Source organism: Magallana gigas, chromosome 2 (assembly GCF_963853765.1).
Source record: "Magallana gigas chromosome 2, xbMagGiga1.1, whole genome shotgun sequence".
NCBI classification, from domain to species: Eukaryota; Metazoa; Mollusca; class Bivalvia; order Ostreida; family Ostreidae; genus Magallana; species Magallana gigas.
This window is the reverse complement of record NC_088854.1, coordinates 41860642-41885418: the sequence shown is the minus strand read 5'-3', so window position 1 is coordinate 41885418 and position 24777 is coordinate 41860642. Positions and strand designations below refer to the sequence as shown.

At 32.2% G+C, this 24777-nt stretch overlaps 2 protein-coding genes across 3 annotated transcripts; both read left to right on the top strand.

The window, feature by feature from the left end:
* The first annotated feature begins 770 nt into the window (after nt 1-770).
* LOC117681301 (A-kinase anchor protein 7-like) lies at nt 771-24777 on the top strand. 2 transcript variants are annotated; one of them, XR_010711142.1, is made up of 9 exons: nt 771-929; nt 3221-3357; nt 3986-4134; nt 4655-4756; nt 5188-6425; nt 20751-20887; nt 21609-21759; nt 23383-23484; nt 23938-24777. XR_010711142.1 is itself a non-coding variant. In XM_066076693.1 (5 exons), exons 1-5 carry the CDS (start codon nt 870-872, stop codon nt 5337-5339), a joined length of 600 nt encoding a protein of 199 aa, XP_065932765.1. In that variant the 5' UTR covers nt 771-869; the 3' UTR covers nt 5340-6498. The 2 variants fall into 2 exon arrangements, 1 of the variants encoding a protein (XP_065932765.1); XM_066076693.1 differs by lacking the exons at nt 20751-20887; nt 21609-21759; nt 23383-23484; nt 23938-24777 and having other exon boundaries at nt 5188-6498.
* LOC136269505 (A-kinase anchor protein 7-like) lies at nt 11164-18061 on the top strand. Its single transcript, XM_034445122.2, has 5 exons — nt 11164-11505; nt 12832-12968; nt 14612-14760; nt 16399-16500; nt 17395-18061. Exons 1-5 carry the CDS (start codon nt 11446-11448, stop codon nt 17658-17660), a joined length of 714 nt encoding a protein of 237 aa, XP_034301013.2. The 5' UTR covers nt 11164-11445; the 3' UTR covers nt 17661-18061.

Sequence of the window (24777 nt, the reverse complement as noted above, 5' to 3'; positions counted from 1 at the left end):
CCAGCTTCCGTCGCCATTTTTAGACCATGCTAATCACCTTTAGAAGAGCTTTGTCTAAAGATACATGTATACAGAATAATTCAAGGATGAAGAATTTTATTTTAGGTGATTGGTTTTGCAAACATCAGACATTTTTAATGGCACAGGTCCGTAGCATCGTTTTTTAAAGTTGGGAAGGCCGGGGGGGGGGGGGGGGGCTTGTCCGAAATTTCGACTAAACATAATGTGAAAGTGCCTGTATCTTAGTAACAGGTACTTTCCGTTCAAACACGTCGGTTTTAATTTGGCTAAATGATGGGAAAGGGCCCTATATATACCTCTTTAAAAGCTTGTACTAGCATCTAGGTTTCAACTTTGAATCATGTTCAGCATATTTAAATAGTCTGAGCAACCAAGATCCATCGACCAATAACGACGCTCCTCTTGTATGAAATTTTCTATACGAATAAACAGGAAAAACCTTTTAAATTTTACTCTTTCCCACTCTACACCTGAGTTTAGAGTTTCAATTATTTAAAAGAGGAAAACTAGAATGATCTCAGGTGAGCGATTTAGCCCGTTGGCCTCTTGTTAAACATTCATTGCTAATAATTAGCATTTAGTTCATTATTTATTCAACATCTGGAAAGACTCATTTAGATATGTGAAAATCAATTCTTTATAATTTTTAAATCATGTTTTTAACGAACAAGAAATTTAGCTGAGGTGAACTCAATAGGGAAAGATAAGAGAGTGTAAATACTTCCTCCTTTAACTATCTTTTTTCTTTCAACGGAACCGAAAGGAAAACTTGTTTTTATTTCGTGGAAGATTTTTACAATTATATTTTATTCTAAAAAGTTTGTTAAGAGAGGAGGAGAGTGGGGGAAATGGCACAGGGAACAAGAAACCCGAATTATTTTCTTGCTATTCAAATAACAAACGAAGAGGTGAGATTTTGGGGTGGTTATTTTTTTAATCCTATTTCTTTGATTTTATGTTTTGATTATTAAAACCTTATATTTCTGAAATTGTTTTAAAACAGCGTGACCAATTACCTAAAATAAAATTCTTCATCCTTGACATATCTTATAAAGTTGATGATCGTATTGGAAAAAAAGATGTATTTACACATATGACAAAGAAAAAAACCCTAAACAATCATTTTTTTCAACAAAATACTCATAATGTAGTGAAATTCGCCAATTAATCCATTTTTTTTTATTAATGTAGTTTTGACTCTGAGGGCTTTGCCATTTTCTTAAAAAGGCTTTACATCTAGGTTTAATTCTTTATTCATAAATATTTAATAATTTTAATTAAACAAAAATGTTTTAGCGGGAATCATATTTTATTTCTGTGACGAAGGAAAATAAAATAGTTTTATTTCTGTGATGAAAGAAGATAAATATATCTGATTTAAACATATAAGTCTATACTCATCCCCTCTTTAATGATTTTACATACATGTATTTCTCGATATAAATAATCAGTAAGGGGCGTGGAACTAATATCAAAATGAATGCTTTTCTGTTGATAAAAGGGTTGTATCTATCAAATAAGAATTTGTTGATTTTCATCGTTCACATAGTGGATTGACAAAAATTAATAATATCCTCATAAAGTCAAAGCGTATATATTTCTTTTCTCAGAGAAAGCTTACGACACACTTAATATAAAAAGCGGGATTATTCCCTTAACGTGAAAGGGACCTTTAATACTCTTATGCATAAAGAGCCCTCTCTAAGTAATGACACAGCTACCTAGATGACTGTATTTGTCCTGCATATGAAAGTACACAACATTTTGCGTGCATTTCAATCATTCAATCTTTATAGATGCATTTAAGTAGATGACCATATTTTCGGTATTTTGATGTTTACAAAAGAGAATTTGATTTCTACAAGCCAACATGTTTAAAATATGTTGGGGTTTTTTTTTCGGAGCTACATGAATAAATCTGATTTTGGCCCTTTAAAAAAAATCTGATTAGCTCTTGATTGCAATTATAATCATTGCGTATATAAATAACCGCTAATTAGTTTACATAAACACGTGGATTAAAGTTGTCAGCATGTACTAGTATTTTCATCTACCTATATAATTAAATCGTCGATAATCCATACTTTTTTGTACGAACTTTTGATTTTAATGACATATACATGTATCTTGAAAATGATAAATTTTCTTTATAAAAAATGACCCACTAACTTTCTTCATTGATGCGTGCGTTGTTTTGAAATTTCTCGTTAAAATTCATGCTTATAAGAAGGTTCTTACTAAGTAAGTAACGTTAGACAAAATTAAGCACACATCCCAAATGTAAGATTGAAAAATAACTTTATTCAGACATTCATTAATTTCAGTATTTTCGTTACATTTCTTTTTCATTCGATTTAAAAAATCGTACCAAAAATACCAAACGTTCCTGGATTCGAACCTAATCAAAGATGTCGTTCTCAAATATTCGGTCAACTCGACTGAACTAGACACAATGAGGAATGAAGAAACTCTAGGTGGTATGGGCCCACCTCCATATTGGTAAATTTTGTATTTACTGCCACCCTGTAAATTAAAAATTTACAACATGACAATTTCATAAAATGTTTTTCTCCCAAAATTGTTACCTAATGGCGTAGCGCAATGGGTCGCAGCGTTGAATACGAATCTGTAAGTTTGTCTTTCCAAAAAAAAAAAATTAAAATATTTTTTGGTCAAAGAGTGTAAAATAAAAAAATTCTAAACCGGTGAAAGTATTTTTGATCAGAATTTTCTTTTTTCTTTTGATATCGATAGAATTCCATGTTTTTGGGGTATTCATGTTTTTGGGATTTTTTGTATTAGTGACAGGGCTGTATTTATTTTCGTAAAACTAAATAATTTTTTTGTCGAAATGTAGGCTATGTAACCACTCCCTGCAAAAATGATTAAAATAATCGATGCTCCCGCTAACTTGCAATATACCGTATATCCGGAGGGCTTTTTTCGCGTGTCACAAATTTGGCAAAAATAGGGGAAAAAAATATTTGTGTCAGTAATTTCTTTTTTATTATTTTGAAAATTAACTACACCACACAATGCCGGATATAATTTCTGGGTATTGATTAATTTGCGATGAAAAAGTGCTCACGAAAAAAGCATGAATTGAATCATCGCGAAAATTACCGGATAAACGGTATTATGTCGCGTGGGAGCATCGGGGGTGTGGAGAGTCTGAGCTAGCCCCTGTGGATTTTTGTAGATCAAACAAAATGTCAGGGCGATTCAGAAGACAGTGCAAGCGAGGGATAGAAGTCTATCCTCCATGATGGAATCAGTAGAGACACTTCATCTGACGCTGGGTCTCTACTATTTCAAAGATGCACGGAGTGTTTCACGGTAATCTCTCTCTCTCTCTCTCTCTCTCTCTCTCTCTCTCTCTCTCTCTCTCTCTCTCTCTCTCTCTCTCTCTCCTTATTTAGCAAAGAAATGTTCCTAATATTTAGCTTTAAAATTTCATTTTTCCTTCATTTTTATGTAAAACTCTTCAAAGATATGTCATTTTGTAAATTTTGAATTTACCGGGTGGCAGTAAATACAAAATTTACAATATGACAAATTGTACATTTTGTATTTACTGCCATCCGGTAAATTCAAAATGTATAACATGACAGATATGTCAAAAATGGCCATACCCATCAAGCCCTTGTTCTTGAGTGACCTGGCAAAAAGTGGATGGCCAATTGACTTCATTAAACGTTTATTTCTTATTTAAATGATAATGAACAGATACATTTCCCCTTAATCATTTGTTACATGCATGCTTAACTTAAAGTTTTACTAAAGGACAATAAGGAAATGCCCAAAAGCTCTCCCACAAACTCAGGCCATTATAATCCCCCATACTATGATATTAATTATCAAAGCTTTTTTAAGTCACGGAATTTATTTACATGCATGCATGTATGTATAAAAAGAAAATGAAGAAAAACTTCATTTCGGCTTCGTATTTTATTTACTTATATAGGTGTAAGGCTGCGCTGGACAGATTCCACGGACAGTTGAGGTCAGAAAACTTTGTTCCCCCACGTCTTACTGTTTCAAAGTTGGGCCATTTTTATAATAAAGTCTTGTTCGCGGCACTGGAAGACAACGAGGGGCTAGAAGACCTAAAAAGTAAATAGATACACCAAAGTTTGTTTATAAATAAGTCTCCTGCGCGGATCAAGAATTTTTTCTAACGAGGGGGGTGGGATCAAAGTGATATTTAGGGTTGCCGAGAGGAGCGAGGCCTATTTTCGGGATATTTATTATGTAAATTTAATAAATTTGACATTTCCAGGGGGGGGGGGGTCTGGAGAGGAAAGCAGCGTGTTCGTGACTTACGAACTCGTAAGATTGATAGATCATAATTCGTGAGTACTATCGATCTTCGCCTTCGCCGTCGAATCGTCAACATTATGTGGTTACGTCGTTCAGTTGGAACAGTTTATCAACTATAGATTTATCTTTCTTTTTTAAATTCTGAAATTTGAAAAGGCCATACTGGAGTAGGTAATTTAAAAAAAACCTCGTGCCCTAAGATGAAGGACACAATAGTTGTGTCAAGATTTCTTTATGAAATGTTTTGAAACTAGCTCTATGTTATTACTAAAAGAATTTTCCATGCAATAAATGTGACGTACTTTATATTTAGTTCTTAAGGATGACGTAAGAGGCTCGCTCTCTAGGGACGGCATTCGGACCACAGATGACAGGTTTTCACCACATGTCACCATCTGCAAGATTCCCAGAAACAGTAAGCTTATAAAAAAAAATGGGGTATATTGTGCTGATAATGCATATATTCCATTCAAACGTCGATGCATAATCCAATCAATATAAATTTTATCTTATACAATGCAACCTTATTATACAACAAGAAAATGTAAAAATCACGACTCCTTCCAGCCTACTACCATTCTGTAATTTTATGACCAACATAGAGGAAACTAATCCAAACTTGAACATATTTATGTACTTTTAACTGTATATGATACAAAAAGATCTTGTTGTAGCTTTAAAAGGGTTTTATATGTAGCAAGCTAAGGGGATGTGTTATGAACAATAATGATATATACAGATACATCTATGATAAGCATCATCTGCGTATTAAGGTTGTTCCCTATATTATACATGTAAATTATTAATTATACACAATCAAATAAACTTTATTTTGGTCCATTGTAGGCTCGAAGACAATTGATCCCTCATGCTATGATGGGATGCAATCCACATACTTTGGAAGACAAACGATAGAAAGTATTCAGCTGTGTTCAATGCAGAAACCTAAAACTGAATCGGGGTACTATCATATTGATCACGAAATCAGATTCCATTAGAGGAGAAAAACAGGATACATATCTACATTCAGTGTATATATATTTCCCTTCGGTAGGGATTGGAAATCTGTGACGTTTATATTTTTACACGTTATTCCGCATTTGAAAAGATTTTAAAATTATTGCTTGGTTTAATAAGCCTTTAATTTTTTTTAGCCTCGTTTATATGTATATTGTTGAATACTGATGACTAAATGAAACATGAAAAATTTATTTAAACAGCGCTATTCGTGGCTGTTCCATATACATTGACAACATTGATTATAATGACTCGTACAAAGGAACACTTTAATCTAACATTAGACCTGACTTAAAGGGCCGGTATTGGTTTCTAGCTTTGCAAAAAGCATATCAATTTCCGTTCCACATCTTGATTTTAGGCGATACACAGTAGACTATTGGGCTCTAGTTCTCATAATGTATAGTGATTGAAAAAAAGTTTTACAGTCGTTGTCCGAGTAGTATGATTTATGAATTTTTTTTTAGTTTTGTTTTCAGTTTACATTCTATAATACGATATTCTAATTATTATGCGTTTATTTACAACCAAGGACATATGAGAACTATGAAAAGTCTCGCGTGACGCGATTTCAAAGGTCGGAAACCCTTTGACTCCTTGCGACAAATGATGCACGTCGCCTTAGTTTTTACAACAGAAATAACAGGATACATGATGTTTGTAGATGTAGAAGGATTTTACGAGGCGTTTGAACACTGTCATTATTCACTGTACATTCAACTGAACACTTTTCTGTATTAACAGCTGCATACTTTGTATAGGGGGACGTACCTGAGCCGGAATGGCAAGGAGACGAAAATTAGTAACTGACCCATCCCCATTTTTTTTAAAATCCATAAACCTCCCTCCTGCATTTTTGGTTTAAAAAGTCACCAATGCACACGTTCTTTGCAAAGAACGAACTGCATCTACTTTGCAGTACTTCTCACACTATTTACTATAGATGTTCTGGAAAGACAAACGCAACAGTTTCAAGCTCGGCATGATTTTTGGGAAGTTGATTTTAATCAGCTCTCCTATGCAGTTACCCGGGCAAACCGGAAGTGAAACAGTCTTTGGACTTACCGGTAAGCACCAGTCGTCACCACCGCTGACAAGACTTAGTTGTAGAAAATAATCAATAAATTCGATGTAATGTATTCTGAGGCATTGTTTTTCAAGGACACTTATTTATAGATACTTTCAAAATTGTCAGATTTCAAACAGTACGAAGAGTTTAGACATTTTTGGTAGTCGTATGTATTACTACCCCAGAGTTCAATATAGTCTAATTCAACCAGACGCTCGGCTGTTTCCGTATATCTCCGAAAGCAGAGAGTCTCTCTTGCTTGTCGGAGATTAACGTATACAGCATAGTTTCTGGTTTATCAAGACTAGAGTTCAATATTGCTTGGATCCATACAATTTCTCAGAAATATTTCGATTACAGATACGAAGATTTATGGAATTAATTCTATCTTTATGTATTACACAACATGATTCATATGGGGTTTTCTCGAAATTATTGTCGAAAAAGTCTATGAATTCATATTATAAAAAATGTGCGCAATTCAAATACATATAAGAAACTACATGCTATGCAAAATAACATATCGTTGATTTTAAAATAAATAATAATCGATAAAATCAACTCACTTCAGTACTTTGATTTTACGTGGCACCTGTCTCGAGTAACACAGAGTAAATAATTCTTGTTCTCAAACAAAGCGTGCTTACACTAGGGTATATTTCCGGTTGATTGCTTTTACATGTTGTGAAGTATGTACATTTTCCATCGATATCTTTAATTCAAAGAGCAAGTGTGCAATTAAGAAAAAAGATCGTTTAATATTCAAAATGCACAATTCTGCATGAAAAACTAAACAGCGTTTACAAATGCCGTTAATTTTAAAAAGAAAAAGTATGCTCACAGATTGAATCGAACCCGGGCACAAAAAGCATCAAGTATGATATAGCCAGCGCTTAAGCTACTGAGCTATCTAGGACATATATAGACTTTCAGTTGTAAATATAGGCCATTATGGTAGAAATCAGTTTCCGATCGATATTTTTATCGTTTTTATTTTTTTTATTTTTTGGCAAAATTCGACCCTTGGAACAAAACCTATCAAAATATCTAAGATTGTTTTAGGGGCATGGGCCGGTGTTGTATAGCAGTTTTTCCCCCATAGTGGCTTTTCCCCCCGGAAAACCTACTATATAGTAGCCTTTCCCCCCGGGGGAAAAGCTACTATATAGTAGCTTTTCCCCCACAGTAGGGTTTCTCCCTCACGTTTTTGGTTCAGATTTTATAAAAAATATTTATGGAAATCCAGTAAGGATTAAAATCAACGTTTCTACACTCCCAGGTTGCATACATGTATATCTGCATTTATCTGTACAGGTTAAGTTTCGTTTTGCCGATTTATTATTTTTATAGACAATGCTAAAAGTTGAACATGTGTGTAATGGAATTACACATAGAACTTAATTTAGGTAATTTATTGAAAAAAGTTTTACAAGTTATACACTTATATGCATAATTCTGTGTTCTGAAATTGTATTAAACGAGAATGTTTTAAGAATTTCTTGATGAATTTATCAGACTGTGTGTCTGTTTGTGAAAATTTCATCCAGGCTAAACCTCTGTTTAAGAGAAATTTGGTTTCCGATGTTTCAGAGCCCGATTTTAAAATCCTATTATAATAATTATAGTGCATATTCTTTAGGGTCCAATGTTTCATAAATTAGAGATGACCATATCACCATATTTTTATCGTGGCAGTGGTTTACCACTTGAAGATGACTCTGAAAATTTCAGCCCTCAGGGTAGGGGCCCTTGAAGTTTCATTTCATTTCATTTTATTTATTCTCATATTGTATAAAACAACATAGAAAAAATATACAATACATACAATATTAAACAAAAAGAAAGAGTGTATACTGTACACATCAACCTGGAGAGTTGACTCTCTTATTAATAATATTGATAAATTTACATAAGTTATTAATAACAGCTAATTTTTTACATGAAAATAATTCAAAAAATTTGAAAGCATTTGGTCGTCTAAAATACATTGATGGTAAATACGCTTTTCTATATTCTTTCAATGTATATTCTTTCAGGGCCCAATGTTTAAAACCCCATTATAATGATTGAATAGTGTTCTATAAGTGATGACCCGAATCTCAAATTCTAGAGATGACCAATTAACCATATTTTCACAGTGATAGTGGTATACCACTAGTAGATGATACCGAAAATTTAAGCCCCCATGCAGGGTAGGAGCCTTTGTTGTTTTCGAGCCCGATGTTTGAAATCCAATTATAAAGAATATGTATTTTTTAGGGCCCCATATCTCAAAAACTATAGATGACCACATGAACATATTTTTACGGTCATTTAAAAGTAAAAACATCATTTAGAAATACACAATCACTCATATATTTCTTTATCAAAATGATTGAAAATTACGTTTAATTCTGCTGCTTTTTTTTTTAAATTAACGAACAAATTTTTTTAAAAAGGTACGCGGGTAAAATTCATTATTCTTCAAATCATTTAATCAATTCATAAAATGACTAATGATATAATAAATAATGAGATGAATAAATCAATGAACTTTTATTCATAAAAGGAGAAACCGAAAATCAAAAATAAATAACCAACCTAAGCGCATATACGACTTTTTTACTTGTTAGTTGATTAGAAGAACAAGCTTATATTAATAAAAAAAGTCAGCTTATCACAATATATGTGTTGGTTGTTTTTTGTTTTGTTTTGTTTTGTTTTTTAAAATTACCCTTGTTTAATTGTTCGAAGAAATAATATGGTACACAGGTAAATCTTTATTGCAAAAATATGAAACAAATAGTATGATTTTGTTAGGTAATTGAATCGTATATCTTGATTTATATAGCATCGTTTTCAAAATTTTATATTTATAAATCAATTTGCAAACTTAAAAGTGGAAAAATTAGCAAATAGTGAGTGACAATATAATCAGGCTCCATTTCACATTTTCCAAAGTAACCAGCAAAGATACCGACATTGTTCTGGTTGTGAAGACATTTCATTGTTTTTTAAAATGTTTACATCATAATATCTCGCGTTTCGTAGAAATGTGCTTAAAATATGAATATGCGTAACTTTAAAACGAAATTGTAAACACTAACTTTACACATGCTTTTAATACATAATTAAAATACCCCTTAACCATAATTTAGAACCCCATCAATCAAAGTAAAACTAAAACATTTCAGTTTCTCATCATATCATTGCACCCTGTCTCCCGTTTGATATTTAGAAGAAGAAATATATAACTGTTTTTAAGATCGTCAATTCTAACGGTATTTATTTAAAATTGATAGCCTTTTGGACGAACGGAGTAATACATTTCCACTTTTTATTCCCTTCCTCTACGAAATTAAGTCAAGATTGGTCAGTTAGTTTCCTGGGAGAAGCTTATACTTTGATGGTAATACATTGGAAAATTGGATTTCCAAACCGGCGTATTTTCACTCAAATGTGTTCTCACGTGTTCATAACGTCGAAGTCAAAACTGTAGATAAGCATCGATTAGATGAAAAAGATTCGAGGTATTCCGCCGAAATCCGTGTAAAAGGTGTTCCAAAAAGGGGTCAGAACAGGTGAAATAAACGATGATGACACTTGCATGTTATGAAGGCGCATGCCTTAGTTCATATTTAGGGTTGGAAAACCATGTATTTTATTCTATGTATTAATAAATGCCATAATTATCCTTTTTTGTGAGAAATTAATATCATATCAGTTATTGCAAATTATTGTCACGAATGGTCCGCAATAAACATGGCCGGAAAGTAAAAATGGGGGAAAATCCACTATATAGTAGGTTTTCCGTGGGGGTAATCTGGCTACAAAAAGGGGGAAATCCCACTATATAGTCAGCTTTCCGTGGGGGAAAAACTGCTATATAGCCACTTTTCCGGGGGAAAGAACTGCTATATAGCCATTTTTCCGGGGGGAAAGATGGCTAGGGGGAAAAGGCACTATATAACACCGGTCCTGAAAGATACATGTATCTAGGCCAAAAACCGTGCAGAAATATACTATTTTACTGAGAAAATGCTGTTTTCGCCAATTTTGAAGATAAATAATAAAAATGCAAGAGCTATATGATAGGTTCATCATGCAAATTCGAAAAATTTAGAAATATGTACGATAAAAAATAACAAACACTTTGATTTTAAAAAGTGAATTTTTCCCGGAAATCCATCTTCCCTGTAGGTCATTTCTTTTGTTATCTGCAATGGATCCTTAAATTTAAGTTGAAATATATGGAATTTTTCTTCACTAAATAATAGTTTCTACCTTAAAGAAAAATAATATAAGATGTGAGATGGATCTGGTGTATGTTGATCATCTGGACTCCGTAAGCAACTTGAATTTGTATCATTGCAAAGCATCTAGGTTTCAACAAATTTGAAACATGTTAAGCATATTTGAATAGTCCAAGCAGCCAAAATCCATACACCAATAATGGACTCCTTCTGAACTAAATTTACCATACGAATGACGAGAGAGAGAGAGAGAGAGAGAGAGAGAGAGAGAGAGAGAGAGAGAGAGAGAGCAATCTTAATTGAAATTAGATCTTTGATCCGCTCTAAGCAGTTCGCTACAAAAAGCGATTTAAATGTACTTGGAGTGGATCAAATACTAGTGTCTTTTATTAATTTTCAATCTAAAGTTGAAAATGATTACATGACAAATTAATTTGTCATGTAATCATTACTTTAGATTGAAAATTAATAAAAGACACTAGTATCTAATTTCAAGTAGATCGAAGGGACATTGTTTTTAGGTTAGCGATTTGGCCCATGTGCCTCTTGTTAAATGTGTGGCTTTTAAATGTATTATTTTCTCAACATCTCGAAGAACTAGTTTAGATAATATGTAAACCCATTCTTTATAATTCATACCTGAGGTATTTAACGAATAAGAAATTCACCTAATTCAACGGAACCGAAAGAAAAACTAGTTTTTTATTTCGTGGAAGAGTTTTACAGGAAGTTATAAATCTGAGAAGTTTGCTAAGAGAGAATATAAAGAAAAGAACAGTGGGGGAAATGGCACAGGGACCACGTAAACTTAATTATTTTTTAGCTATTCAAATAACAGATAAAGAGGTAAGATTTTTGTGGGTTTTTTTTTTGTTTTTGCGGGGTTTTTTGGGGGGGGCGGGGGGGGGGGTATTTGATTTTTTGATATCAAACATTTTATTTCTGAAACTCTTTGAAAGGGACTTGACACGATTTGAGCTCAAAATTTCAAATTTTATATTTTTTTCCCGTTTTTGATGTTAAGAATAAGATATTTTTATTGCTTTATCAACACTTGAAAGTCAAATATTGAGTTATAAGCAAGAAACGGAGTTTAAAATTCTTCGTTTTGTAAACAAAGCTCGAGCATTGTTATTGTTTACACATGTGTTTTATTGGTATTAGTTTCAAATGAATTTTGCTTTCTTCTGTTAATAATATTACTGCTGTATTTATGAACACATCAAATCAGTTTGTCGATTAAATAGTAATTCCATTCTTTACGCTGTTTGTAAACAAGTATTGTTTATAAAACAATGAATTTTTTAAATCTGTGCATCCCTTTTATAACCTGACTTCTAACATTAAGTAAAGTTCTAAGAATTATACCATTTTACACATAGGAAATAAAAAATTAACATTTTGATCTCAAATCATGTTTAAGTCACTCTAAAACAGCGTGTCCTTTCATCTAAAAAAATATATTTATATAAGTAAAGTACAAAAGAAGACAAACAACCAAAATAATTATTTTAATGAAATACTCACTTTAGGGTGAAATTTATCAATTAATGACAGTTTTCTTCTTCTTTGTATCTTGTTTTTGTTATGTTTTTATTTAATTTTATTTATTTTTTGCTAATAGAAACCTATATTCTATTCATATAGTATTCATTCCCCCCCCCCCCCTTAAAGTTTGATTTTAAAAACCATGCCTCATACAAACAAAAATCTGAAATAAAATCTTTGAAGAAAACTTCCAACCCCATGATGTTTTCATCAAAAAAACTTTGTTTCAAGGAGGCAGTTTCTTACATTAATGAGAATTCATCCCTCTAAAATCCGTGGAATATCTATATTTTTCTGTGTAACCAATTTAAAATTCATTCTATGGTCTTATACTAGTTGATAAGAAGGTTTCAGATATAATTTACATTGCTTTATATATAACGTTGTAGGTAAAGAAAAAAATCATCGCATTCTATTTCTTTTATACTTTATTTTTATGTGCAACACTTTTGGGAAATATTATTACTACTGACAGTGCTCTATTCAATTTTATTTAACTAATTAATTCTTTTTCATAATGTAATGAAGACTTTGTAATCGATGCTCTCGCTAAATGATAAGTCGCTACAAGAAGGGGCATCGGGAACGTCCAGGGTTTGAGCCTGCCCCTGTCAATTTTTCTAGATCAAACAGAATATCAGGACGATTCAGGAGACAATACAAGCAAGGGATGGAAGTCTTTCCTCCAGAATGGAATCAATAGAAACGCTTCACCTGACGCTTGGTCTTTACTATTTTGATGACGCGCGGAGTGCTTCAAAGTAACCTCAATCTCTCAATCTCTCTCTCTCTCTCTCTCTCTCTCTCTCTCTCTCTCTCTCTCTCTTATTTAAGAAAAAATGTTCCATATTTGTATAAACTTTAAAACTTCGTTTTTCCTACATTTTTATATTAATCCCTTACACTCTTAAGTGAGATTAAATATGTCAAAATGGCCTTACCCATCCATCCCTCGTTCTTAAGTGACCTGACATGGCCAATATACTTCATTAATCGTTTATATTTTTATAAATGATGATAATGAGCCGGTACATTTACATTTTCACGTTTGCTACATGCCTGCTAGAATTTCATTTTGCTAAAGACAAAAAAAAAAATGCCCCAGAGCTCTTCCACAAACTCAGTCCGCGGGGGTGTTAAGGAAGCATATGGAATCTGAGTTACATGTAATTCCGTGAAATCACAAATCTTAGTTATTATGTACATATTCAAATATATAAGCAACGAAACGTAGACCAAAAACAAATAAAAAATACTTCAAAGACAATTTTTGCCAGAAATTAGTTTGTATTACGTAGATTTACACATTGATGACGTCATAACTAAAAGTTGAATGTCGTGTGAATTTGATCGGAAAGCATTGTAAACATATTCAAAATATAATAATCTAAGAACTCTAATAAAGTATTGTGGTGTGATTTATTGAGAATTGAACATAAGAATACTGGGAGAGATGTTAGTTTTATCAATCATTCGCTAAAAGGTATGTAAATTTGCTTTTATTTCTCGGCCAGGCTTTCCTCTGTCGTTGTTTACCATATAAAAATCCAACTAGAACAACACTACCCCGTGTATGTTGAACTTGAAATTTTACACGTATCGTTAGTTTAATCAATGCTTAAATTGAAAAGTGCTGCTAGAATCCCATGTTGAGTGTTGTTTTAATGCAATTTGCCGTTTTCAGTGCAAACTTTATAAAAGTTGGGAAGGTTTTACGAGAACCGGATGAATAAATTTTTAATAAGGAAAAACATAGGATTCTAGCAGCGGTTTTGATTAAGTTGAAATGTTTTGCCTTCACTTGGTATGTTTATTTTATTTTGGAAACCGCGGGGTAGTGTTGTTCTATCTCATTTTATGTTAAGGAATATACGTAAGCTATTTATAGTTGTCACGTGATAATGCACCAATGTGGCAGTGATGTACTACCCGATTTTATTGCACTGACATCTATTTTAAAGGATGATACTAAGTTTTTGATCTTATTCAAAATAATTATTTAATTTTACGATTTTGAATACAACAGTCAAAATAAGACGGCATATTGCCCATATGCTTCCTTAACACCCCCGCGGATCGATTATATTTTCCCATATATATATATATATATATATATATATATATATATATATATATATATATATATATATATATATATATATATATATATATATACTATGTATATATATATATATATATATATATATATATATATATATATATATATATATATATATATATATATATATATATATATATATATATACTATGATGTTAATTATCAAAGCTTTTATTTTTTCTTTGAATACGGAGTTGACTTACATGTGTAAAGGTAGAAATAAAATGAATAAAAACTTCACGTATCTGGACTAAGTATTTTAACAGATTTTGTTTATTGATATAGGTGTAAGGCTGCCCTGGACAGATTCCAAACACAGTTGAGGTCAGAAAATTTTGTTCCCCCACGTCTTACTGTTTCAAAGTTAGGACATTTTAATGATAAAGTCTTGTTTGCGGCACTGGAAGACAACGAGGGGCTAGAGGACCTCAAAAGTAAATACATACACCAAAGTTTATATATAGGTCTCATGCGGAAATTCAAGGGTAGGGGTGTTGTCCGAGGGATATATAGGTTTGGGGCGAGGCCTATTAATAACTTTGAAATTTTTAGGGGGAGGAGGGTCTGCCTCACCCCTTTCTAGATCCGAGCGTGAACAAGCTTAATGGATATACTTGTTGATAGATTCTGTATATAAACTCAAAAAGTTTAAAATCAGACATCGACAGTGAACTTGTGCCGATGAAAAACATAAATCAGTATGTACATTAATAGAAAAATAAATGAATAAAAAAAAAATGATATAATATTGATGGATCCAAACGAATGAATATAAACGAGAAACATCATGAAGTAGGATATTTTTGCGCGACTGTATAAAACAAGATTGTGATTTTTACAACTCTAAATTAAACAAAAAATTACCATACCCATATATCCCTATCACCTTTAAAAAGACAACGTTTTATTTTAATATTTACATCCATGTTAAACCCTCTATTTCTTACAGAAGTTAATTTTAATATAGAAATTGACAGGGTTGAAATCTACAGGATCCAGTTCTTACCAGTTTATCGATCAGCTGAAACCTTCAGCAACCTAATAAAAATCACTGACTGCACGAAATAATCATGATGAAGTCAGACTCAAACTTCCATAAAAAGACTTGACTATTTCTTTTATCTAACGTACTGATGTACATTATTATGATAGTATAACAATAATTTAGTCAGTATTATTTACTCTTTACGATCAATTCATTAATTTGCTATAAAAGGCCATGGTCACGATTTTGGTCAAAATTCAATTTTACTGTTTTTATTATTTACAATGCTTTAGGAATGTATTTCTTATGATCATGTGAAAATTGAGAGTCAGGGTTAGAGTTATGAGCCAGATACAAGGCTCACAATTCTTTGTCATGTAAACAAGGCTCGTGCCAATTCATTAATTTACTATAAAAGAAAGTTGTAAATAAACAATAGAATGCTTTCTTTGATGATCCATGCGGGTTGAGGAGGTAGAGCTGTGGCGTCAGAACAAAAATGGAAAGGGGGGGGGGGCTAGACTTATAAAAAATCTTGATAAGAAAAAAATTGGGGCGGGGTATGGTTCTGTTAAAGTTTGCAGAAGAAGTGGGGAGGGGGGCTACCACCCCGGGTTCTGACGCCTATGTAGCGATCATTGCAGAACAAAAATTACATGTATTTCCACTGTGCGAGACGTAATACAATTCGGAAATATCTTGATTACCAAATAAACTACAACTTCCTTCGTTACTTGATAGCTTTTGGAGAGCGTTTTCGTGACTTACAAACTCGGAAGATTAATAGTTCGGGAATACTATTGATCTTATCCTTCGCCTATCGAATCGTCAAAAGTGTCCAGTGTAACTTGTGTTGTTACGTCGTTCAATTGGAACAGTTTATCAACTATAGGTTTATCTTTCTTTTTTTAAATTCAGATATTTGAAAAGGCCATACTGGAGTAGGTAATTTAAAAAAACAAAAACGTGTCCTAAGATGAAGGACACAATAGTTGTGTCAAGATTGCTTTTAATGTTTTTCTTTATGAAATGTCTTGAAAGTAGCTTTATGTTATTACTAAAAGAATTTTCCATGCCTTATATTTAGTTCTTACGGATAACGTAAGAGGGTCGCTCTCTAGGGACGGCATTCGGACCACAGATGACAGATTTTCACCACATGTCACCATTTGCAAGATTCCCAAACGCAGTAAGCTGTAAAAAGAATCGGGTGTATTGCGCTGATAATGCATAAATTCTATTCAAACGTCGATGTATAATTCAATCAATATGATTTTTATCTAAGGTATCCGATCCATATTAGGACCAAATTTTTCAACCTTGAATATTCATAATGTATTTAATACTTTGATATTCATTTAAAGCATTTAAGAGTAGAAAAAGATTAACCGAGAGAAATTTTCAAAAATATTATTAACTAAGCAGTAATTAATTAATGAAGATTGCATTAAGGTCTATGGAGACAAGCGCATTTTTTAAGATAAAAAAGTAATTACTAGGAGTATTAAAAAACTCTTTGGTGGAAAGATGTATTTTATCAATAGGAAAAAAAAACTATTGAAATAAATTTTATACCATGTCGATTTTTGTAGAATTAATTTTTATAGAATAAAAGCGAAGGGGGACAACTCTTCAAAAAAAGGAAAAGGTCATTAATTAGGACACATTCCACACTTACATATTGATACTTAAATAGGAACATTATGTTCAAGTATACTGAGTGTTAAGCCGATACATATCTGTTATGCACACAAATTCATTGAATCTGAGGCTATTATGGATCGGATACCTTAAATGCAATACAACCTTTTTATACAACAATGAAATGTTCCAGGCTTCTTCCATTCTGTAATTCATGACCCACATAGGGGAAACTACTTCAAACTTTAACGTATTTATGTACTCATACAAAAAGACCTTTTTGTAGTTTTAAAAAGGTTTTATATGTAGCAGTAGGATGTGTTATGAACAATAATGATATATACATGTATGATAAGCATCAACTGCGTATTAAGGCCGTTACCTTACACGTAGCTTATTAATCATACACAATCTCAATAATCTTTATTTTGATTCATTGCAGACTCGCAGACAATTGATCCCTCATGCTATGATGGGATGCAATCCACATACTTTGGACGACAAACGATAGAAAGTATTCAGCTGTGTTCAATGCAGAAACCTAAAACTGAATCGGGGTACTATCATATATTGATCACGAAATCAGATTCTATTAGAGGAGAAAAACAGGATACATGTCTACATTCAGTGTATATTTCTCTTCAGTATGGATTGGAAATATGTTACGTTTATATTTTACACGTTATTTCGCATTTGAAAATATTTTAAAATTATTTCTTGGTTTAATAAGCCTTTAATATTTTTAGCATCGTTTATATGTTTAATGTAGAATACTAATGACTATACATTTTTCGTTTATAATTTTATGTGTTGATAAAATGACGTCACAATGTACTGGCGAGAAATGGTACTCGGCGAGAACTGGTCGCACGCCAGAAATAATATTGAAGCAAGCGTCAAATGGGCCGCAAAAATGTAATCGTTGTGTAAATCACAACTGGTTGTTAACATAACAAAAACACCACAAAGAAGAAAATAACGAGTTGGTTGTTCTAATTTTTATGGTTAAATTTAATATATTTTCAGCCACATGTTTTGAAGTTTAACATTTCACTATTATTAATGATTAAGAATCGAGTTCGTTACTGAAAGCATTTCTTACGGTAATTGTATGATCATTGCCATAGTATGAAGTATCAACTCATCTTTATTTTCTTGAAGATTATGTATTTCAAACTAATTTGATATTTTGATGTTGAATTGTATTGAATTAAAACTTAATGCATTAGTTTATATGATTTCAAGGGGCCACGTAATAAAATAGAAATGGATTATTTTAAAGGTGCATGTAAGATCATGCTCATCCGGTAGAATCTGTTAAAAAAAAGGCCGGATAATTTTTTTCCTAAATGGAATTATAAATCTTACATGTATCTACATTTCAGTTTATGAAGATAATCATGGGTATTTAGTTACACAAGGTTCTCAAAAGAATAAAAAATAAATCAGGTTAGCTCAAATTTTCATGTCAATTCAAATTTTCAGTGTTTTCCTATTTTTGCTTAAATAATTGATTTGGATGTCATTTCATGATATTTTTCTACCGCATTGCAGATGACAATATAATAAATACACACATAAAGTCATTTTATTTGACGCAGCACATATATATTCAAATATATCATTTTGTATTTCAGGTCTTTAGCATATCCCGCATACCGATCCCGATTCATTGTTTTGAAAAAGAATGAGAAACTCCGAAATTTTCCGAATATATTATAGTCTCGATAAAAACGCGCCTAACACGACAGTCTATGACTTACTTTACATATTAGAGTAAGAGTCATATGTGATATTTTTTGAAGACATAAAACATTTTTCTTTGATTATAATCCGCTTCGCTTCGCGGATTATAAAGCGTAAATTGCCCCAACCCAGGTTATACTCGTATAACTTGGGTAGACATTGAGGTCATTTCTTAAATAGTCAAAGCAACCAAAAACCATAGACCAATAATGGACCCCTTTTGTACTAAATTTACCATACGAATATAACGAAGGAGAGAGAGAGAGAGAAAGAGAGAGAGAGCAATCTAATTGAAATTAGATCTTTGATCCGCTCCAAGTAGATTGCTACAAAAAGCAATCTGCAATGTGCTTAGGCGAGCGATTTGGCCGATATGTCTCTTGTTACATAAATATTTAGCTTTTAAATGCATTATCTATTCAACATCTCAAACAACTATTTTTATATATAAACCAATTCTTTGTAATTCATACATGAGGTATTTAACGAATAAGAATGTCCCTGAGGTGAAATAAGCTAGGGATTTAACTGTTATTTTCTTTCAACGGAACCAAAAGAAAAACTAGGTATTTTTTTTTATTTCGTGGAAGAGTTTAACAGGAAGTTATAAATCTAAAAATCTCTATTCGCTAAAGAGAGAATAAAAAGAAAAAGACAGGGGGGGGGGGTGGGGGTGGCACAGGGAACAATTAAACATTATTTTTTAGCTATTCAAATTACACATATAGAGGTAAGTTTTGGAGGTTTTAACGAAACTTCTGGATTTGAAGTTTTCATAATTAAACATTTTATTTCGGAAACTCATTTAAAGGGACTTACACACGATTTGAGCTCAAACTTCTCACATTTTATTTTTCGATTTTCAATGTTAAGAATGGTTAATATAGGTATTTTTCAATGCTTTGTCAAAATTTGAAAATCAAAAATTGAGTTACAAGCAAGTAACAGAGTTTGAAATTCTGTGTTTGTAAACAAAGCTCGAGCTTTGTTATTGTTTACACGTGTGTTTTCTTGGTATAACTTTCAAACAAATTATACTTTTTTCTGTTGATAATATTACAGCTGTATTTATGAACACATTGAATCAGTTTGTCAAGTAAATGGTAATTTCATACTTTACGTTATTCGTAACCAAATTTAAGACTCAAGCTTTTTTACATAACAATGAATTTTTTTTACCTCTGCATTTCTCTTATCACTTGACTTAACACATTCAAATTTTGGTCAAACATTCAAAATGCGTAAGTAAACCATTTTACACATAGATAAGGAAAAGTAACATTTTAATTTTAAATCGTGTCTAAGTCCTTCTAAAACAGCGTGACCTTCCACCTGAATATTCATGACATATTTTAATTCTAATGGTCGTAATGAAAAATAATTGAAATATATTTACATAAGTAAAGTACAAAAGAAAGCAAACAGCCAAAACAATTATTTTTCAATGAAATACTCACGATGGAGTGAAACTCATCAATTAATTACTTCTTTTTTCTTTTTTCTCTTCGTCAATAGAAATTCATATTCTATTCATATGGTATTTTATGTGGGTTTTTTTTTTCTAAAAACAAGATTTCAAAATTATGCCTCTTTGAAACAAAAATCTGAAATGGAAATTTTGAAGAAAATTTCCGACCCATGATGTTTACATCAAATAAACTTTGTTTGAAGGAGGCAGTTTCTTACATCAATAAGAATTCACCCCTTAAAAACCGTGAAATAGCTATATTTTTCTATGTAACCATTTTGAACACTTTATGATCTTATACATTTTACATTGCTCTATGTATAACGTTGAAGGTAAAGACAAAAAAAAGATTTTAATCGCATTCTATTTCTTTTATAGCAACAACCTTGGGGAAAAGTATTAAAACTGACAGGGCTCTTTTTTTATTTTAACTAATTAATTCTTTGTCATAATGTTATTAAGGCTATGTAACCAGCCCTTGATGAAAATCAGTAAATCGATGCTCCCATTAAATGATAAGTCGCTACGGGTGGAGGCATCGGGAGTGTCAATGGCCTGAACCAGCCCTTGTGAATTTTTTTAAGATCAAACAGAATATCAGGGCGATTCAGGAGACAATACAAGCAAGGGATGGAAGTCTATCCTCCATGATGGAATCAATAGGGACCCTTCATCTGACGCTGGGTCTCTACTATTTAAAGGATAAACAGACTGTTTCAGGGTAATCTCTCTCTCTCTCTCTCTCTCTCTCTCTCTCTCTCTCTCTCTCTCTCTCTCTCTGCATTGTATTTATCGACAGACACGTAGATATTATTGTGTTTATAGAAGCTGGAATAGTCAATAAATTCCTAACAAGATCTACCTTAGACTTTTAGATATGATTATTAAGTTATAAACTATCATTTAGCAAAGAAAAGTTCCATGCATATATTTCAGCTTTTAGATTTCGGTTCGTACATTTTTATAAAAAAAAAAATTGTAATAAGATAAACTGTTAAAATTGTCAATGACCCTCCAACTCTCTCGTACGTAAGTGACCAAAGGAAAAGTGGATAGCCAGTTGACTTAATTAAACGTTTATTTTTCCTATAAAGGTACACCTCTCCTCTCCTGTTTGCTACATGCCTGTTAAAATTTCATTTCACTATAGACAACAAGAACATACCCAAAATAATTTTCCCACAAACTCAGGCAATTATAATTTCCCATACCATCAGTCATATTCTCTAGCCAAGGGTTTTTGGTCCACTCCACTCAACTCCCCATAAAAATTTATGGGTAGCGGTAATGACCGAAATACCCTTGGCTAGCAAAGATGGCCATCGGTGTGATATTAATAATTATCAAAAGCTTTTTTTTTACATTCATATATGTAAAGAAAAAAAGAAGAAAAATGCCAAGTGTCCAGACTTTTTCGTAATGCTTTGATTTTAATTACTTAGGTGTAAGGCTGCCCTGGACAAATTCCACAAGCAGTTGAGGTCAGAAAACTTTGTTCCTCCACGTCTTACTGTTTCAGGGTTGGACCAGTTTGACCGAAAAAAATTTTGTTTGCAACACTGGAAGAGAACCAGTGACTAGAAGACCTCAAAAGTACTTATACACATACAATGTACACAAAAGTTTATATTCATAAGTAATTGTTAAACAGCTAAATGAATACACTGATCGATCTCCATATTTAGAAGTCTAATTAACTCGTCAGTGTAAGGAGAAAAGTGGGGAGGGGGATAATCAGACTGAATATATAGTCCTATAGAATAAACTTGAAAGTATAAAATCCACATGCACATCACTGTGCACTTGAAATAAATAAATAAAATTAAAAATGATACCGAACGCAGTGAGAAGGGACGAAACCCGCCTCGCGAAGTGAGGTTTAATGGTGACACATATATAAAAAAAATCAGTGAAAAAAAAACGTGAATCAGAGGTACTGAGGGCTGAAAATTTTTTCTCCAGCTCATGTTAACCGCCATTTTGTTCGTTGTTAAGGAATGAGTTAACTCATTCATTAAATGAATGTCGTTTTACTTTATTTATTGTGATTTTAGTTGACATGCAGATCCTACTGTGTTTGTTTCAAATACCGGTAAATTTTGTTCTATTGCGCTGTGTTAAATCTGCACTTGGTTCAACGGTCACACCATTTACGTACATGTATTTAAGAAATAAAGTACGAGATATCGTGAATGTTGCAGAATAACCTCCAAGGTTAAGAAATGTTGTTTTGAAATATAAAAGCCGAGGCGTTAGCCGAGGCTTTTATATTTCAAACAACATTTCGAGACCGAGGAGGTTATCCTGCAACATTCGCGAAAACAAGAACTTTATTTCTATTCTACTAACGCCCAGTATTTCTACAGATCGTTTCTCCTATAGAGAGACGATCTGGGTCATTTTGACGGCTGTTCTGTGTAACCCCAACGGTTTTGTTAATAATGTTTACATGTGTATCAAGGAATCGCATGCAGACGACAGAATTTTTCTTAGGATTTTTAATACTCTTCACTTATTTATGAAATATCTTTGAGTTATATTCCTAATATTTTAAGGACAATTTAATACGATTATTACTACTGCACGGTATACATTTTATGTAAAAACACGCAGTGAAAATTTGCTGGGGAGGTCCTAGTAACAGCCGCATTGATCTCATAAAAATAAACATTTGAGGCAATACACGTCGTTTTTGACTGGAACTAACACGTGAAATTTAGATGGATTTAAAACTTTTTACGGTTTGAAGTTGTACTTTCATGATCAGTGCGAGACAAATACATGTAGGTATTTCTGATCTGATAATTTATTGCTGACGTTCGTGATATATTGGAGAAAAATGTCCGCGGCATCTCTTTGATCTTGGCAATAACTGTAGTAGAATAGTTATTATGACGTCAGAGTCCCCTGATAATCAAAACTACGCATAGAAAATGCATGACACGATAAAGTATCCATACGCGCATTGATGAAGTTTTCTGGTCAATTTTTTCTTTGATACGTCGATCAATAGAAAAATTATTATCTTCATTTCTTAATTGAAAATGTGCAAAACTTATCCCAAATAATAGGAATTAATTTCTCCGCAATTTGTTCACTGTCATACGAAAGCCTTTTTTTAATTAAAAAAAAATTATGATAACAAGTTAGTATCTCGTAATAACGAGTTCATTATCTCGAAATTTCGAATCATAAAGGTGACGTATTTTTTAAAAGTTCTTACAGATAACGTTAGAGGATCTCTCTCCAGGGAGGGCATAAAGACCACAGATGACAGGTTTTCACCACATGTCACCATCTGCAAGATTCCCAGAAACAGTAAGCTTTAAAAATGCGGTATTCATGTATTGTGCTGATATTGCTCCATTCAAATGTCGATGTATAATATAATCAATTTAAATTTTAAATGCAATTCAACCTTACTATACAAAAGGAAGTGTAAAATTCTTAAAAATAAATCATGAATAAATAATACAGTTAAATTCTGTAAAATTCGGGCTTCTACCAATTTGTAATTTATGACCAGCATAAGGAAAACTACTTTAAACTTCAACGTACTCATGAACTTTTTGTTGTATTTTATACCAAGATACTTGTAGTACTTTGAAAAGGGTTTTATATATAGCAATGGGATTTGTAATCAACAATAATGATTCTATATACTGTATATACATATACATTTATCATAAGCATCATTTAGCGTATTAAGGTTGTTGTTTTATTTGTAACTTGTTAAACCAACACAATCTAAATATTTTTTATTCGTTGTAGGCGCGAAGTCCAAAATTATTCATCCGTCATGTTATGAAGGGAGGCAATCCACATATTTCGGGAGACAAACGGTAGAAAGCATCCAGCTATGCTTAATGGGGAAACCGAAAACCGAATCAGGATACTATCATATTGAGCACGAAATCAAATTCCATTAGAGGAGAGAGACAAAGATACATATTTACATTCAGTGTACATTTCCCTTCGATATGGATTGCAAATCTGTGACGTTCATATTTCACAGGCTATTTTGCATTTGAAAAGATTTTAAAACCATTGCATGGATTTGATAAACTTTTTAAATTTATTTAGCCACGTTTACATATATTTTATCACAGACTGATGACTTGTGAAACATATCTTTTTGTAACAAGTTTTCACTCAAAATTTCTTTCACTTTTTTAAATTCTTTAATTTCTCATTTTGAAGCGTTCTTTAATAGCGCGATTTAGTGGCTGTTTTATGTACATTGACAACGTAAATTATGAATTTATAAACAACGATACGTAAATTAATCGAACAAATTACGAAAAAATTAATGTGAATATAAGCATTTATTTTTCATTCTTATTTAGATGATCACAAATGCATCTCAAATAATAATTGCTTTTAAATGGTTGCATAAAAATAGTTAAATTAGTGTACGAAGTATCCATTTACATAGTAGCTAAGATGAGAAGAGTACATTTTATTTTAAATTATCAGTTTATATCATGTTTGTCTTTAGAAATAAATGATACAAAAACTACATTATCCGGCAACCAAGCCCGGTGGTAAATATAACAGTTTCGAGAACAGTAAGAAGTTCTCCATGTAAAAAATGAATAAATTATAGAAAAC